This window comes from Hippoglossus hippoglossus, chromosome 8, assembly GCF_009819705.1.
Source record: "Hippoglossus hippoglossus isolate fHipHip1 chromosome 8, fHipHip1.pri, whole genome shotgun sequence".
Lineage (NCBI taxonomy): Eukaryota > Metazoa > Chordata > Actinopteri > Pleuronectiformes > Pleuronectidae > Hippoglossus > Hippoglossus hippoglossus.
Genome location: NC_047158.1, coordinates 23,253,674 through 23,270,677, shown reverse-complemented (window position 1 = coordinate 23,270,677; position 17,004 = coordinate 23,253,674). Strand labels below are relative to the sequence as shown.

The window sequence follows — 17,004 nt, the reverse complement described above, 5'->3', positions numbered from 1 at the left end:
CACCTTGCTGACCTCACAGCACATGACGACGTTTACAGGTGACCTCATCGCGACTTAGGTCCAGGAGACAGTTTGTCTCTGTGGTTCTTCAGGACCCCTGACTTCATAGCATAAAGATGCTAAGCTAGGCTAACACACCTACCACTGAGAGGATGGGTTATTGTTGATGTCCTGACGTCTGGTTTACATCAATGTTCAGGTCAGTTTTATCCAATCAGCTTATGTGGTGACGTCATGTGATCCAGTTCACCTCAGAACGTGAATCTAGAAGATCCTGAAGAACCGAACTGAACTAAAGGTTCCTGCAGCAGCTGTCAGCGCCACATACTGTTCTTCTTCCCGAGTCACACTCTGCAGACAAAAAGTGCACGTGCAAAAATAAAACTGAAAATGAAAGTGGGGTTCAGCAGACTAAAGATTGGTCCGTCTGTCAGACCGAGTAACAGCCGATCAGCTGTGAGTGTAGAGCAGAGGGTGAGGTATGCTGCAGATGTGTGTTTGTGTGTGTGCGTGCGTGTGTGTACGTGTAAGTGTGTGTTGTAGTTCTCTTCACCTCCCAACAGGGGGCAGTGGAGGAGCTCCTCTCATCACTGAAACACAATGATTTGTATGAAAAGTTTGATTATTAATCTGTGTTTATCGACAGTATGGTGGCCTGTTTAACACATTTCCTTTAAATACTTAGTTTACGTGTGGTTACAGTTAAGAGAGGAGATGAACGTACCTCTGCTGGCTTTGCTCGGGTAGATCTTGGTGAAGTGTCGGAACTCGTCCGGAGGAGGGAAATCATCCAGAGGATGAAACGAATACTTGGACTCAAAGTCGTCTGAAGAAGAAGAGACGTCACATGAGGTCGAACTCACCAACACATTCATTTGATCAGAATATTCTATCATATTAACACAGATAAAGATTATAAGAATTATACCAAAGTGACCAATAATCAATTATCAAATTTCTCAATAAGTTGGCTTCAGATCTTGTTTCTTAGATTCTGCTCAGCGACTGATCGATCAGCTGATCAGGTTAGTAATACAGGAAGCTGTGCTGCTGCGTTCTGCTCTGATTGGACGGAGAGACAGACTCACCGACGAATGAGTGAGGGATGGAGGAGGAGTGTCCGTTGCGGAGAGGAGGGGGAGGCGCAGCGGGGGTGCGGGTGGGTGGGGGAGGGGGTTTCCCTCTGGTGTGGGGATCAGATGAGAGGGAGGGGCTACCATGTATTCTATAAGGAGGAGGAGGCGGGGCTTCTCTGCTTGCCGCCCTCGAGGACGATGATTGGACGGGAACAGGAGGAGCTGAGGAGAGAGATCAATAGGTCAATAGCGATGACATCACTGTGACATCATTTCTGAAATCAGCGCTCCCTCACCTGCTCCTCTACCTGGCGCCTCTCTAACGAGGGGCGGCGGCCTGTTGGAGCCCTGTTGGGAGGGCGTGGGAGAAGCAGGTGGAGGGGGTGGGGCAGGGCCTCTGGTGGGGGTGTGGCCTCCAGGTGACGGGGCTGGCCTCCTGTTGCTGAGGGAGTTGTGACGCTGTGGCAGGTCGGGCGCCACCTCACCGCCGCTACTTGTCAGACCGTTGTTGATGCGGTAAGATAGAGGGGGGGGAGCCAGAGAGGAGGAGGGAGTGGAAGAGGGAGAGTTACCTCCTGAGGTGGGAGGGCGTCGGCTGGTGCCAGGGGACGGGGGAGGTTTTGAAGGGAGGGGAGGGGTGCTGTTCGGTGCAAGAGGGAGGAGCTTCTCCCTGTTGTAAGATGAGGATGAGTTGGGAGGGGAGGGGGCATTACCACGGCGACAGAGAGGAGGAGGGGGAGGGGGGGCGGAGGAGGAGTGCTTCATGCTGGTGGAGGGGGAGGAGGCAGCAGAGTAGGGGGAGGAGGGGGAGGGAGAGGAGGACAGGTTGGGAAGTGAAGGACGCTGGGAGCGACTCGTCTCCGATGGCGACAGCGCCTGAGGGGAGGGGCTCTCTGCGTCGTCATGGTGATGACTTGGGGGGCGGGGGGCGGCAGCTCGGGTGGAGGGCAAACGTCCAGATGAGCCGTCTGTCGAATAATAAACTAATAGTGAATAATAAAATTTAAAATTCATTTGAGGTAACCTAATAGAAACAGTAATGATTCAACAAATATTAATAAATTCTATAAATTGTAAATTGATTACAAATCAGTAACACTTTTTAAAATATACAATTTATAATTTGTCGGGTGAAACTTTCAATCATGAAAAGTTATAAAAAACGTTAATATAACAAATATATCTACAAATATCTATACATAAATCATATACAACAGTAAATAAATGACAGAAATTATTTGAGAGAAGAACCAATAAAAGAAAAGTTGTCACCTCCAACTGGCCTCAGTTTGGGAACTCCGCCTGAGAACAGTCCTCCGATTGGTGGAACAGAACCTGATGGGCTGGCTTCTCCGCTCCCATTGGCTCCTCCTGTTGATGCTACGCCTCGTTTGGGCTCTGAGAACCACAACCATTGGACAGATGAGAGCTCCGCCTCAAGTGAGGAGGTCACTACAGAACATGACACTACAATGACATCAGTGTGTGAGGGCAGGAGGCAGCTGCGACCAGGTGAGACCAGGTGAGACCAGCTGAGACCAGCTGAGACCAGGTGAGACTAGCTGAGACCAGCTGAGACCAGCTGAGACCAGCTGAGACCAGGTAAAACCAGGTGAGACTAGCAGAAACCAGCTGAGACCAGGTGAGACCAACTGAAACCAGCTGAGACCAGCTGAGACCAGGTGAAACCAGGTGAAACCAGCTGAGACCAGCTGAGACCAGGTGAGACCAGGTAAAACCAGGTAAAACCAGGTGAGACTAGCAGAAACCAGCTGAGACCAGCTGAGACCAGGTGAGACCAGGTGAGACCAGGTGAGACTAGCAGAAACCAGCTGAGACCAGGTGAGACCAGCTGAGACCAGGTAAAACCAGGTAAAACCAGGTGAGACTAGCAGAAACCAGCTGAGACCAGCTGAGACCAGGTGAGACCAGGTGAGACCAGGTGAGACCAGCAGAAACCAGCTGAGACCAGCTGAGACCAGGTAAAACCAGGTAAAACCAGGTGAGACTAGCAGAAACCAGCTGAGACCAGCTGAGACCAGGTGAGACCAGCTGAGACCAGGTAAAACCAGGTAAAACCAGGTAAAACCAGGTGAGACTAGCAGAAACCAGCTGAGACCAGCTGAGACCAGGTGAGACCAGGTGAGACTAGCAGAAACCAGCTGAGACCAGGTGAGACTAGCAGAAACCAGCTGAGACCAGGTGAGACCAGGTGAGACCAACTGAAACCAGCTGAGACCAGCTGAGACCAGGTGAAACCAGCTGAAACCAGCTGAGACCAGCTGAGACCAGGTGAGACCAGCTGAGACCAGCTGAGACCAGGTGAGACCAGCTGAGACCAGGTGAGACCAGCTGAGACCAGGTGAGACCAGGTGAGACCAGCTGAGACCAGGTAAAACCAGGTAAAACCAGGTGAGACTAGCAGAAACCAGCTGAGACCAGGTGAGACCAGGTGAGACCAACTGAAACCAGCTGAGACCAGCTGAGACCAGGTGAAACCAGCTGAAACCAGCTGAGACCAGCTGAGACCAGGTGAGACCAGCTGAGACCAGGTGAAACCAGCTGAGACCAGGTGAAACCAGCTGAGACCAGGTAAAACCAGGTGAGACTAGCAGAAACCAGCTGAGACCAGGTGAGACCAACTGAAACCAGCTGAGACCAGCTGAGACCAGGTGAAACCAGCTGCGACCAGGTCAGACCAGCTGCGACCAGCTGCGACCAGGTGAAACCAGCTGCGACCAGGTGAAACCAGCTGAGACCAACTGAAACCAGGTGGGACCAGGTGAGACCAGGTGTCACAGCTGAAACCAGGTCAGACCAGGTGAGACCAGGTAAAACCAGGTGAAACCAGCTGAGACTAGCTGAAACCAGCTGAGACCAGGTGAAACCAGCTGCGACCAGGTGAGACCAGCTGCGACCAGGTGAAACCAGCTGCGACCAGGTGAAACCAGCTGCGACCAGGTGAAACCAGCTGAGACCAGGTGAGACCAACTGAAACCAGGTGGGACCAGGTGAGACCAGGTGTCACCAGCTGAAACCAGGTCAGACCAGGTAAAACCAGGTGAAACCAGCTGAGACAGGTGAGACCAGGTAAAACCAGGTAAAACCAGGTGAGACCAGCTGAGACCAGGTAAAACCAGGTAAAACCAGGTGAGACCAGCTGAGACCAGGTGAGACCAGGTGAGACCAGGTGAGACCAGCTGCGACCAGGTGAGACCAGGTGAGACCAGCTGCGACCAGGTGAAACCAGGTGAGACCAGCTGCGACCAGGTGAAACCAGCTGCGACCAGGTGAAACCAGGTGAGACCAGCTGCGACCAGGTGAGACCAGGTGAGACCAGCTGAGACCAGGTGAGACCAGGTGAGACCAGGTGAGACCAGCTGCGACCAGGTGAGACCAGCTGAGACCAGGTGAGACCAGCTGCGACCAGGTGAAACCAGCTGAGACCAACTGAAACCAGGTGGGACCAGGTGAGACCAGCTGCGACCAGGTGAGACCAGGTGAGACCAGCTGCGACCAGGTGAAACCAGGTGAAACCAGGTGAGACCAGCTGCGACCAGGTGAAACCAGCTGCGACCAGGTGAAACCAGGTGAGACCAGCTGCGACCAGGTGAGACCAGCTGCGACCAGGTGAGACCAGCTGAGACCAGGTGAGACCAGCTGAGACCAGGTGAGACCAGCTGAGACCAGCTGAGACCAGCTGCGACCAGGTGAGACCAGCTGCGACCAGGTGAGACCAGCTGCGACCAGGTGAGACCAGCTGAGACCAGGTGAGACCAGCTGCGACCAGGTGAGACCAGCTGAGACCAGGTGAGACCAGCTGAGACCAACTGAAACCAGGTGGGACCAGGTGGGACCAGGTGAGACCAGGTGTCACCAGCTGAAACCAGGTCAGACCAGGTAAAACCAGGTGAAACCAGCTGAGACAGGTGAGACCAGGTAAAACCAGGTGAGACCAGGTGAAACGTATAAGTTACATGAATTGTTTGCGCCCCCCCACAGCTCTTACGATCATTGACAGCACAGTGTTTTACCTGCACCTGCACCTTCAGCTTATCATCACGTCTCAAACTCAAGCTGCAGCTGATGATTTTCACCATTATTGATATTAAAAAGGTCTTTGAACGTCTCGATTTGTCCGACAGCCTGAGACTCAAAATCCAGAAAAAATTCAAATATCAGTTTCTGGTTCAAAGACAACGTAACAAAATAGGTGATGTCAGAGTGTCGGAGTGAACACGCTGAGAATCGTAAGGACAGGTGAGTGGACGTCAGGACAGGTGAGTGGACAGGTGAGTGGACGGGTGAGTGGACAGGTGAGTGGACAGGTGAGTGGACAGGTGAGTAAAAGTCAGCACAGGTGAGCGGACAGGTGAGCGGACAGGTGAGTAGACAGGTGAGTGGACGGGTGAGTGGACGGGTGAGTGGACAGGTGAGTAGAAGTCAGCACAGGTGAGCGGACAGGTGAGCGGACAGGTGAGTAGACAGGTGAGTGGACGGGTGAGTGGACAGGTGAGCGGACGGGTGAGTGGACGTCGGCACAAGTGAGTGGACAGGTGAGCGGACGGGTGAGTGGACATGTGAGTGGACAGGTGAGTGGACGTCGGCACAAGTGAGTGGACAGGTGAGTGGACAGGTGAGTAGAAGTCAGCACAGGTGAGCGGACAGGTGAGCGGACAGGTGAGTGGACAGGTGAGTAGAAGTCAGCACAGGTGAGCGGACAGGTGAGTAGAAGTCAGCACAGGTGAGCGGACAGGTGAGCGGACAGGTGAGTGGACAGGTGAGTGGACAGGTGAGTGGACAGGTGAGTGGACGGGTGAGTAGAAGTCAGCACAGGTGAGCGGACAGGTGAGCGGACAGGTGAGTGGACAGGTGAGTAGAAGTCAGCACAGGTGAGCGGACAGGTGAGCGGACAGGTGAGTAGAAGTCAGCACAGGTGAGTGGACAGGTGAGCGGACAGGTGAGCAGATGTCAGGACAGTGAGTGAAACTAGAGATTGAGACATAAACTCCTTCGGAAAATGTTTACTGAAGTCATTTTCTCAAAGACTTCTATAGAAACTACCAGTGGAGTCGCCCCCTGCTGGTCAGAGAGAGAAGGTACAGGTACATGGCACTTACAACAGTTTTTATAAAAAGTCTCTGATACAGCACAGGACCTGTCACTATACACATCTTATTATAAATTAAGTGGGTTAAAAAACACCTTTTCTTCAACCTCGGGATATTTTCCACCAAAGTCGAAGAAAAGTCATGATGACAAAGATTATTTTTCAACAGTGCAGCAGCAGCTGTGCAGGAAGCTACAGGATCTGATGTGACACACACACACACACACACACACACACACACACACACACACACACACACACACACACACACACACACACACACACACACACACACACACACACACACACACACACACACACACACACACAGTTTGATGCACTGATTTTTAACTTGTTTCACGAGACGTCAGAAATTAAAATGACAAATAAAGAAACACAAACACAATGAGTCAAGTCACATCTGCTGTTCACACAGTCATCAGAATCTGGATCAGAATCTGGATCAGAGACTTGTGTAAACTGGTCTTGTTTCAGTTTGAAAACTCTGGGTTTGTGTTTGAGTCTGAACAGAAACTGAGACTTTAGTAAACGATGACACGTTCTCTTCCTGATTGGTTCTCATCAGTCACATGACTCGACGACCAGCGGTGAACACAAAGCGTCGCTAACACTTCCTGTCAGGAACAGTTCCACCTCGTCGTCGCTCAGAGAAAAGAAATCCCTGCTCTGACTCTTCACTGCTCCTCCTTCAGAGGAGTTTCTGTTACTAAGCAACCAACTACAGAGGAGACAATCTACTTCCTGTTTACATCACATGACCAGTGTAGGTGACCGGTCATGTGACGTGTTTTCAGGTGTGTGGGCGGAGCCTCTGTGTGTCCTTCCTGTCACTAAAAGTCTTATAAGACAATAAATTCAGAGACTTCCTTTAAGTCTGTTTTCAAATGCATCAAACTGTGGCTCAACAAACACTGACCACTGCTTTGTAGGTGTTTGTGAGGACCTGGATTGTTTAATCAACAGTGTGATGAACAGTGTGTTCCCTGGCGTCTGTGTGACCTCTGACCCTCAGCCTCCTGCAGGCAGCCTCAGTATCACAGAAGGTTGGTTGTCTTACTCTCCAGGGAGAGAGCAGAGCGCTCCTCTCCGGCCATCTTCTTCTGCTCCTCAGACGCCGCCCCCTGCTGGCTCGGTTGCTGGTGCAGGTATTGGTATAAGCGAATGTATGGGTGCTCTGTGGAAGGTGTTTGGCTCTTTGGTGTTTGGATCTTACTGTCGAGCAGCGGAGCGCTGCGGTCGTTCACCACCGACACCTTTCTTAGCTTGGTGCCTTTACAGATGTCGGACAGCAGAGCGCCGCGACCTTTGACCTCCTCCCTGTTCAGCTTTGGAGGGCTGGTGTTGGCCTGGGGGCGGAGCAACAACAGACAGGGTGAGTTTATTGCAACACGTCACATCAGGAGGTGATTGAGTCAGAGGCTCTTTCTGTGTCCAGATCAATGACTGTAAACGAAGTTGAATGAATAAGAAAGAAATGAACGCAGACGTCTGTTTCTGTTACGTATCTAACATTGAACATAAATGTGTGTGTGTTGTCACCTGGCTGAAGGTGGGGGGAGGCGGGGGTCCCCCTGGTGGAGGGATGGGCATCCTGCTGCTACACACACCTGACAACCCTGAAAAGCAGTGACCCAGATGGTAACCACCTGCAGGTCTCGGTTAACATTTACCCTCGAAAATGAGCAATGATTATCGCATTAGTAAAAACTCCCTAAGTCCACATCAGACCAGGTCCACATCAGACCGCATCGGACCGGATGGCTTGTTGGCTTCCCGCAGCTAGCTGCATTAGCAATGACCTGACTGTGAGCTAACCCTCCGCTCCAGATGCTACCTTTAAAGATCAACATCTGCGTGCGCGCCCACACACACACAGACACACACACACAGACACAGACACACAGACACAGACACACACAGACGTTTGCTTCACGCGCTCTAACGCTAACACATTAAAATTCGCAGTTAGCTGTCCAGCTAGCCCAGCCTGCTAGCGGGGTGCTAGCATTAGCAGCAGGTCTGTGCAGCATCACTGACGCATCGGGACCGACAGGTGAATCTTACCTGTGAACGTCACCGGACCGCGGCTGGCTAACTCATACTGTGTCGGCGTTAAACCTCTGGCTGGTTCTCGGCTGGTTCTCCGCTGTTAGCTCCGCCGTTAGCCTCGAGCTGTTAGCCGTTAGCCTCTCTGCTGCAGAGATGTTTTATTTCTCTTCAGTCAACACAGAGCACGTGACCTGAGCGGGAGGACATGCGCCGCTGCAGCTGCATCTATTAAATCTACTGTATCTACTTTAATCTACTGTATCTATTACATCTACTGTATCTACTTTAATCTACTGCATCTATTACATCTACTGTATCTACTTTAATCTACTGTATCTATTACATCTACTGTATCTACTACATCTACTTTAATCTACTGCATCTATTAAATCTACTGTATCTACTTTAATCTACTGTATCTATTACATCTACTGTATCTACTTTAATCTACTGTATCTATTACATCTACTGCATCTATTAAATCTACTGTATCTACTTTAATCTACTGTATCTATTACATCTACTGCATCTATTAAATCTACTGTATCTACTTTAATCTACTGCATCTATTAAATCTACTGTATCTATTACATCTACTGTATCTACTACATCTACTGTATCTACTTTAATCTACTGTATCTATTACATCTACTGTATCTACTTTAATCTACTGTATCTATTACATCTACTATATCTATTACATCTACTGTATCTACTTTAATCTACTGTATCTATTACATCTACTGTATCTATTTAATCTACTGTATCTATTACATCTACTGTATCTATTTAATCTACTGTATCTACTTTAATCTACTGTATCTATTACATCTACTGCATCTACTTTAATCTACTGTATCTATTACATCTACTATATCTATTACATCTACTGTATCTACTTTAATCTACTGTATCTATTACATCTACTGTATCTATTTAATCTACTGTATCTATTACATCTACTGTATCTATTTAATCTACTGTATCTACTTTAATCTACTGTATCTATTACATCTACTGCATCTACTTTAATCTACTGTATCTATTACATCTACTGTATCTATTACATCTACTTTAATCTACTGTATCTATTACATCTACTGTATCTACTTTAATCTACTGTATCTATTACATCTACTGTATCTATTACATCTACTGTATCTATTAAATCTACTGTATCTACTTTAATCTACTGTATCTATTACATCTACTGTATCTATTTAATCTACTGTATCTATTACATCTACTGTATCTATTACATCTACTGTATCTATTACATCTACTGTATCTACTTTAATCTACTGTATCTATTACATCTACTGCATCTATTAAATCTACTGTATCTACTTTAATCTGATAAATCTGATGAATCTGGTGAGAAACATTTATATATAATTATATGTATTATATTATATGATAAGATTCATCAGCTGCTACATTTTTGCGCTGAACATAAAAGTCATGTATTTATATATTTCGTATGAAAATATGTGTATATTTTGTATATGCTTCTGTTTCTGATATCAAATCGAAATGTATAAATGAAACTGTCGTTTAAATGTGTGATCATCATGAATTTTACACAAATAAAACTTTAACATCGCTTCTGTATCTAAATGATTTAAGTCTTTTATTTTGAAGTCACGTTTCTATCGTGCTTTTATTTTTCAAGTTTTATTTGTGCGTTACTTCGTCACTCAGGGATTGGCTGAGCGGGGCCACACGTCATTGAGAATCGACCAATCACATGAGTCGCGCCGGAGATTTGAAAACAGAAATGGCTGAAGTTCGAGCGTAAGTTTTTATTTAACGTAAAATCCTCACAGACGATTTAAAACATTCACGTGTTTTTAAGTTGTTTAACGTAAAATCGTGTTTAAAGCTAGAGCTAAAGCTAAAGCTAGAGCTAAAGCTAAAGCTAGAGACCGACCGAGCTAACTCTCCTCACGAAGCCGTTGTGTGTCTGTGTTGTCACATGAAGCCGTTGTGTGTCTGTTGTCACATGAAGCCGTTGTGTGTCTGTGTTGTCACATGAAGCCGTTGTGTGTCTGTGTTGTCACATGAAGCCGTTGTGTGTCTGTGTTGTGTCACATGAAGCCGTTGTGTGTCTGTGTTGTGTCACATGAAGCCGTTGTGTGTCTGTGTTGTGTCACATGAAGCCGTTGTGTGTCTGTGTTGTCACATGAAGCTGTTGTGTGTCTGTGTTGTCACATGAAGCCGTTGTGTGTCTGTGTTGTCACATGAAGCCGTTGTGTGTCTGTGTTGTCACATGAAGCCGTTGTGTCTGTGTTGTGTCACATGAAGCCGTTGTGTGTCTGTGTTGTCACATGAAGCCGTTGTGTGTCTGTGTTGTGTCACATGAAGCCGTTGTGTGTCTGTGTTGTCACATGAAGCCGTTGTGTGTCTGTGTTGTGTCACATGAAGCCGTTGTGTGTCTGTGTTGTCACATGAAGCCGTTGTGTGTCTGTGTGTTGTCACATGGAGCCGTTGTGTGTCTGTTGTCACATGAAGCCGTTGTGTGTCTGTGTTGTCACATGAAGCCGTTGTGTGTCTGTGTGTTGTCACATGAAGCCGTTGTGTGTCTGTGTTGTCACATGAAGCCGTTGTGTCTGTGTTGTGTCACATGAAGTCGTTGTGTGTCTGTGTTGTGTCACATGAAGCCGTTGTGTGTCTGTGTTGTCACATGAAGCCGTTGTGTGTCTGTGTTGTGTCACATGAAGCCGTTGTGTGTCTGTGTTGTCACATGAAGCCGTTGTGTGTCTGTGTTGTCACATGAAGCCGTTGTGTGTCTGTGTTGTGTCACATGAAGCCGTTGTGTGTCTGTGTTGTGTCACATGAAGCCGTTGTGTGTCTGTGTTGTCACATGAAGCCGTTGTGTGTCTGTGTGTTGTCACATGGAGCCGTTGTGTCTGTTGTCACATGAAGCCGTTGTGTGTCTGTGTTGTGTCACATGAAGCCGTTGTGTGTCTGTGTTGTCACATGAAGCCGTTGTGTGTCTGTGTGTTGTCACATGGAGCCGTTGTGTCTGTTGTCACATGAAGCCGTTGTGTGTCTGTGTGTTGTCACATGAAGCCGTTGTGTGTCTGTGTTGTCACATGAAGCCGTTGTGTGTCTGTGTTGTGTCACATGAAGCCGTTGTGTGTCTGTGTTGTGTCACATGAAGCCGTTGTGTGTCTGTGTTGTCACATGAAGCCGTTGTGTCTGTGTTGTGTCACATGAAGTCGTTGTGTGTCTGTGTTGTGTCACATGAAGCTGTTGTGTGTCTGTTGTCACATGAAGCTGTTGTGTGTCTGTGTTGTCACATGAAGCCGTTGTGTGTCTGTGTTGTGTCACATGAAGCTGTTGTGTGTCTGTTGTCACATGAAGCTGTTGTGTGTCTGTTGTCACATGAAGCCGTTGTGTGTCTGTGTTGTCACATGAAGCCGTTGTGTGTCTGTGTTGTGTCACATGAAGCTGTTGTGTGTCTGTTGTCACATGAAGCTGTTGTGTGTCTGGTGTCACATGAAGCCGTTGTGTGTCTGTGTTGTGTCACATGAAGCTGTTGTGTGTCTGTGTTGTCATATGAAGCCGTTGTGTGTCTGTGTTGTGTCACATGAAGCTGTTGTGTGTCTGGTGTCACATGAAGCCGTTGTGTGTCTGTGTTGTGTCACATGAAGCCGTTGTGTGTCTGTGTTGTGTCACATGAAGCCGTTGTGTGTCTGTGTTGTCACATGAAGCCGTTGTGTGTCTGTGTTGTGTCACATGAAGCCGTTGTGTGTCTGTGTTGTCACATGAAGCCGTTGTGTGTCTGTGTTGTCACATGAAGCCGTTGTGTGTCTGTTGTGTTACAGTGTGTTGCAGAGCTGTGACTCGTCTCTGCTGGATCTCCGTGGAGACTCTGATCAGTCGGACTCTGCTGAAGCAGCCATGATGGTTCTTTACCTGACGGTAAGAAGAATAACTGATTCATATCTGAGGCTGTTTTCACACATGACGTGTTCCTCACATGTTCCCGACGTGTTCCTCACATGTTCCTCACATGTTCCCGACGTGTTCCTCACATGTTCCCGACATGTTCCTCACATGTTCCTCACATGTTCTGCAGGTTCTGTCTGTGAGAACAAATGTCTGAGTCAGTGTCTCTGGACATGTTCTGGATCTTCTCCTGCAGCCTCCTGGTAACATGTGTGTAACACGTCAGTGAGTCCATGTGAGGACACAGCAGGACAATGTGTGGAAGCTTCCCAGAGAGCGAGTGGACGTGTTGACGAGGTTTCTAACACGTGACGGACGTGAAACTGGAAGAACACAAAGATCTCAGGATGAAGAAGAGGAGCCGTACACGTAGAAGACGAAGACGTCCACTTGGAAACACGAGGAGGTTCCAGATCTTTTGGTGATGAGGGCCGACGCCGGTGTGGATGAGCTGTAAACAACAACACTGATCTTTCCACAGCAGAGTTTATACGTCATGTCCGGCCTCCTGCTGCTCTACAGGCTCCGCCTCCTGCTGCTCTACAGGCTCCGCCCCTCGCCTGGATGTTCCCACATGTTCCTGTTTGAACGAGTCGGACCCGACAACCTGCTGCTGCTTCACAAACACTGACTACACAACATGTCCAGAGAAGAGTCACACAGTTCATGTGTGAAAACAGACTCAGTTTGTGTTATGTTGTTTTTAAACTTCTCAACAAATGTTCACGTGTGTCTGTGTGTGTGTAGGACAGTCGGCGTGTTCAGAAGGTTTTGTGGCGTCAGCTCTTTGTCCTGGACTCCATGATGTCTCTACTGGAGAGTCTGGGGTCTGTCCAGCAACTGGTGACACAGCCCTGCCCCCCCCAGCCTGGTATTCATACACACACATAAACACACACACACACACACAAAGATGTAGAAGTACTCAAGTCATGTTCTGTGTGTGTCTGTCAGAGGGCGGAGCTCGGGGAAGGTGGAAGGCTCTGAAGGTGGACAGCAGGTCGGGGGTGGAGGAGATGGAGACTCTGCTCAGATCTGTGCAGGACAGAGTCCAACAGATACACAATAGACGACAGACACTCACACAGCTGGTCCAACAGCTGCACAGCAAGGTACACACAAATACACAAACCACTGCTGAATGGTTGCTAGGGTGTTATAGTTAAAGTAAGTTGGTTACCATGGCGTTACTAAGTAGGCGTGAGTTAATTCAGACTATGGTTAACTACAACTCAAGAAACATCCAATCACAGAGCTTCTGTTGCATGAGACGCAAACTGAACAAAAACAATTCACTCTGTTTATCTTCTCCTCATCTTCCTCTTCTCATCCTCCCTTCCTCTCCTCTTTTCCTCATCCTCCTCGTCTCCCTCAGAAGCAGATGTATGAACAGATGGAGGAGTCTATGCTGAAGGCCCAGAATGCATTGCAGTCATGTGATCGTCAGCTGACCCAGCTGAGGGTGGAGTCAGAGGCAGCGGTCAGTCAGCTGATCAGCTGGCAGCGTCTTAGAGACGAGTAAGTGTCGTCAGGTGATGTGACCCTCATTGGGGCCTTGTGATTGGTCGCTAACGCTACTTCCTGTTTGCCTGTTTACTCAGAACCAATCAGCAGCAGTCACTATAGTCCCAGATTCCTTTTTAAACCATCAATACTGAAAAGTTTTGTTCTTTTTTAAGCATAAAATCTTTGACATCAGAACTGAGGACTTATCACAGTCAACCCAAACCCTCAGATGCTCCTGCCTGTTCCATTTCTCCTCCTGAACTCATCGACACTGTGTCGCCCTTCCTCCCTCCTACCCACCTCACTCCTGAAAGGAGGATCAGTTCCCAGCCTCCTCAGAATTATTCATTGCTCTCTTTCTTCTTGCCATAATCGTTCAGCCCTTACCTAACACAGCGCGTTGGTATATTAGGAACTGGCCTTAGATGGTTGGAGTCTAATCTCTCAGATACAGAATTTTCTGTTTCTGATGGAAATACCGTGTCATCCTCGGCTCCGCTGACGTGACCTTTTTTAGTCAATATTTTGAAGCTCTTTGTGACCTTGTTTAGAAGTGCTATACAAATAAAGTTATGATTATTGTTACCTGTCAGGCTGCAGGAGCACGTCTCTGCAGCGCAGAACGTCATGCAGATCAAACTGCTGTCCCTCAACCAATCAGAGCTGTGCGTAGAGCTCAGGCCACGCCCCTCATCAGACCTGTCGTCCAATGAGCTGGAGCCGCTGAAGCTGTCAGTCAGCTGGAGTGTGGACGACCGTTTCAGACTTCAGGTACCTGGAGACATGATCGATCACCTGAAAACACCTGATCACCTGATCTGACAGCTGATTGGTTCCGCAGGTGGACGAGGGGACGGCCGGTCTGGTGGAGGACTGTTCGTCGGGCAAACGGGCGGAGCTGAGCGCCGCCCTGCTGGAGGTGATGCAGTGTTACGTGGGTCAAGCTGAGCTGCTGTCTGAGGTCCAGGCCCTGAGGTCCAGGTGAATCCTGATCAATAACCAATAAACCAATACAGCCTCTGATCGTCTTTATATACAGTCGCTGAATTTGTGTGTATATAGACTTTATATAACTGCATATATAGACTGTGTTTAACATGGTGTGTATATATAACTGTATATATAGACTCTGTAACATTTTGCGTGTGTCAGTTTTGCCATCGACTGGCGTCCTGCTCAGCGTCAGTTGATCTTCCTGAAGTCGTCGTCGGTGGTTTGTCAGCTGGAGGTGGAGGAGGGTTACCCGAGCAACGGAAGAGCTCAGCTGTTGTCGGTGCGGAGGGACGGACGACCTGTGGACATGTGTGGACTGAAGGTAACACGGCACCAACACACACCTGATCATCAGCACACTCACATACATGTAAAACATTACGTCCTGCACATGACTCTAATTATAGTAGACTTTTATTCTGAAAGTCTCACATTCTTTTTGTTCACACTGACTCAAAATACAAAAACACAGTCCACTCCTGTAAAACTAAACTATGTCTCTCTCTCTTTGTCTGTCTGTCTCTCTCTTTGTCTCTGTCTCTCACTCAGCCTCAGAAACCCGTCCTCCGTCTCAGTGACTGGTTAATCTTTCTCTCTACTTGTCCTCTCATCTGATGGATGATGTTTATATCTTCATGTGTCCACTAGATGTCTGTGTGTTGATGTTGGTTTGTCATGTGACCTGTTATGTTATATTAATGTGTAAATAAAGTTTAAAGTGAAATCGTAGAGTTTCTTGTTTTTTGTCGGACATGTGGAACAAACTAAAAGTTCATATTTTTTTAAACTAAACAACTGACTCCTGATTGACTTCAGGGGCGGGGCTTTAACAGCAGCTGACCAATCGTCTGTGTTTTAGACTGAAGAAAAATCTCTCTTCTCATTTTATTCTCATCTTCATAATTATTTCAGTTCATAAGAAAACTTAATGTTCACTGTGAATTATATTATGTATAACACAACATTTTAAACCCTGAATCACGTCGTATCAGCTTCTCTATTCAACCTGCAGAGAAATACGAGGTGGTCAGCACTCATACATTTGTGTGTATATATATGTATGTGTAGACGTGTGTATGCATGTATACATACACACGTCTTTACAACATAATTCACATTAAAATACAAATCGACAAAGAATTTCTTGTCAATCAGATGCATAAACAAAATGTCAAACCTTTTGCACAGTTTAAATATTAAGAATAATGATTAATATAAAAAATTATAAATATATGTTGTTCACAGTTCAGGTATAACTAGAGATTTGTGAATTTACTGTTTTTATACAGAAAAAGATTTACTGCATAATGTTGATGCTTCAGTCTGCAGCTCAACGTCCTGTATTCAGATTGTTCTCAAAGTACAAATTGTCTCACAGTCCAACTCTGTCCCCCCAAGTCTTTTTCCAACAGTTTGGAAGTTCTGGATCTGTCCTGAACAAACCTTGAAGTATTTTTTTAATCCACTGGGATCAGCTCCGTTTAAAATAAAAGCAGCTGAATCTAATTCCTGTTTGTAGTGAATCACTGATACTGAAGGAAACTCTGATCTCTGGAGGTCTACAGGGGACGACATCAGAGACAACCACTCTGTATGATACAGAAGCGTTCTGAGAAAGAGGAGGACGAACAAGAGGAACCCTGTTCAGTGACGGTCAGAATTTTTTTAAATGTGCAATAACAGAGGAACAGAAACTTGAGGTCTTTTCTCGTGGCAGTTTAACTCAGGGCTCGATTACTGGCCGGACCAAAAAACCCTCACTGGTAGATTTGTTGTCTGGTATTCGGCCGTTAAACATAACATGTATGTGACAGTTCGTATCATGTCTTTAAGGTCATGGGACACATGACACACGGAGCTTCTCTTCCCAGCTTCTCCTTCCTCTTCTCCCTCCCTATCACTGACTTGACTTCTTCCAACGACCGGTGAGAGACAGGTGAGGGAGAAGTGAGGGACAGGTGAGGGAGAGGTGAGGGAGAAGTGAGGGAGAGGTGAGGGACAGGTGAGGGAGAAGTGAGGGACTGGTGAGGGACAGGTGAGATACAGGTGAGGGAGAGGTGAGATACAGGTGAGGGACTGGTGAGGGAGAAGTGAGGGACAGGTGAGGGAGAAGTGAGGGACAGGTGAGGGACAGGTGAGGGACAGGTGAGATACAGGTGAGGGAGAAGTGAGGGACAGGTGAGGGAGAAGTGAGGGACAGGTGAGGGAGAAGTGAGGGACAGGTGAGGGACAGGTGAGGGACAGGTGAGATACAGGTGAGGGAGAGGTGAGATACAGGTGAGGGACTGGTGAGGG

General features: G+C 47.6%; 2 protein-coding genes and 1 long non-coding RNA gene across 6 annotated transcripts; 2 read left to right on the top strand and 1 right to left on the bottom strand.

Annotated features, from left to right (window-relative positions):
• Positions 1-34: 34 nt before the first annotated feature.
• Positions 35-8,471, bottom strand: LOC117766044 (WAS/WASL-interacting protein family member 2-like). 2 transcript variants are annotated; one of them, XM_034592752.1, is made up of 8 exons: positions 8,272-8,471; positions 7,747-7,823; positions 7,421-7,553; positions 2,349-2,474; positions 1,373-2,044; positions 1,089-1,298; positions 725-826; positions 35-590 (listed from the first exon to the last, which is right to left on the bottom strand). In XM_034592752.1, the coding sequence occupies exons 2-8, from the start codon at positions 7,795-7,797 to the stop codon at positions 550-552; spliced, it is 1,335 nt and encodes a 444-aa protein (XP_034448643.1). In that variant the 5' UTR covers positions 7,798-7,823; positions 8,272-8,471; the 3' UTR covers positions 35-549. The 2 variants fall into 2 exon arrangements, with proteins under 2 accessions (XP_034448643.1, XP_034448641.1); XM_034592750.1 differs by having other exon boundaries at positions 7,265-7,553; positions 8,272-8,469.
• On the top strand, positions 5,208-6,191 carry LOC117766046. Of its 3 annotated transcripts, none has more exons than XR_004614662.1 (6): positions 5,208-5,336; positions 5,437-5,668; positions 5,733-5,768; positions 5,821-5,880; positions 5,913-5,936; positions 5,969-6,191. It is a non-coding gene; the product is annotated as an uncharacterized LOC117766046 (long non-coding RNA). The 3 variants fall into 3 exon arrangements; XR_004614663.1 differs by lacking the exon at positions 5,208-5,336 and adding an exon at positions 5,351-5,404; XR_004614661.1 differs by lacking the exon at positions 5,208-5,336 and having other exon boundaries at positions 5,354-5,668.
• si:dkey-225f5.4 lies at positions 8,197-15,439 on the top strand. Its single transcript, XM_034592753.1, has 11 exons — positions 8,197-8,260; positions 9,898-9,909; positions 9,940-10,050; positions 12,087-12,183; positions 12,958-13,081; positions 13,165-13,322; positions 13,586-13,728; positions 14,310-14,487; positions 14,558-14,697; positions 14,869-15,031; positions 15,259-15,439. The coding sequence occupies exons 3-11, from the start codon at positions 10,004-10,006 to the stop codon at positions 15,322-15,324; spliced, it is 1,116 nt and encodes a 371-aa protein (XP_034448644.1). The 5' UTR covers positions 8,197-8,260; positions 9,898-9,909; positions 9,940-10,003; the 3' UTR covers positions 15,325-15,439.
• The last annotated feature ends 1,565 nt before the right edge of the window (positions 15,440-17,004 follow it).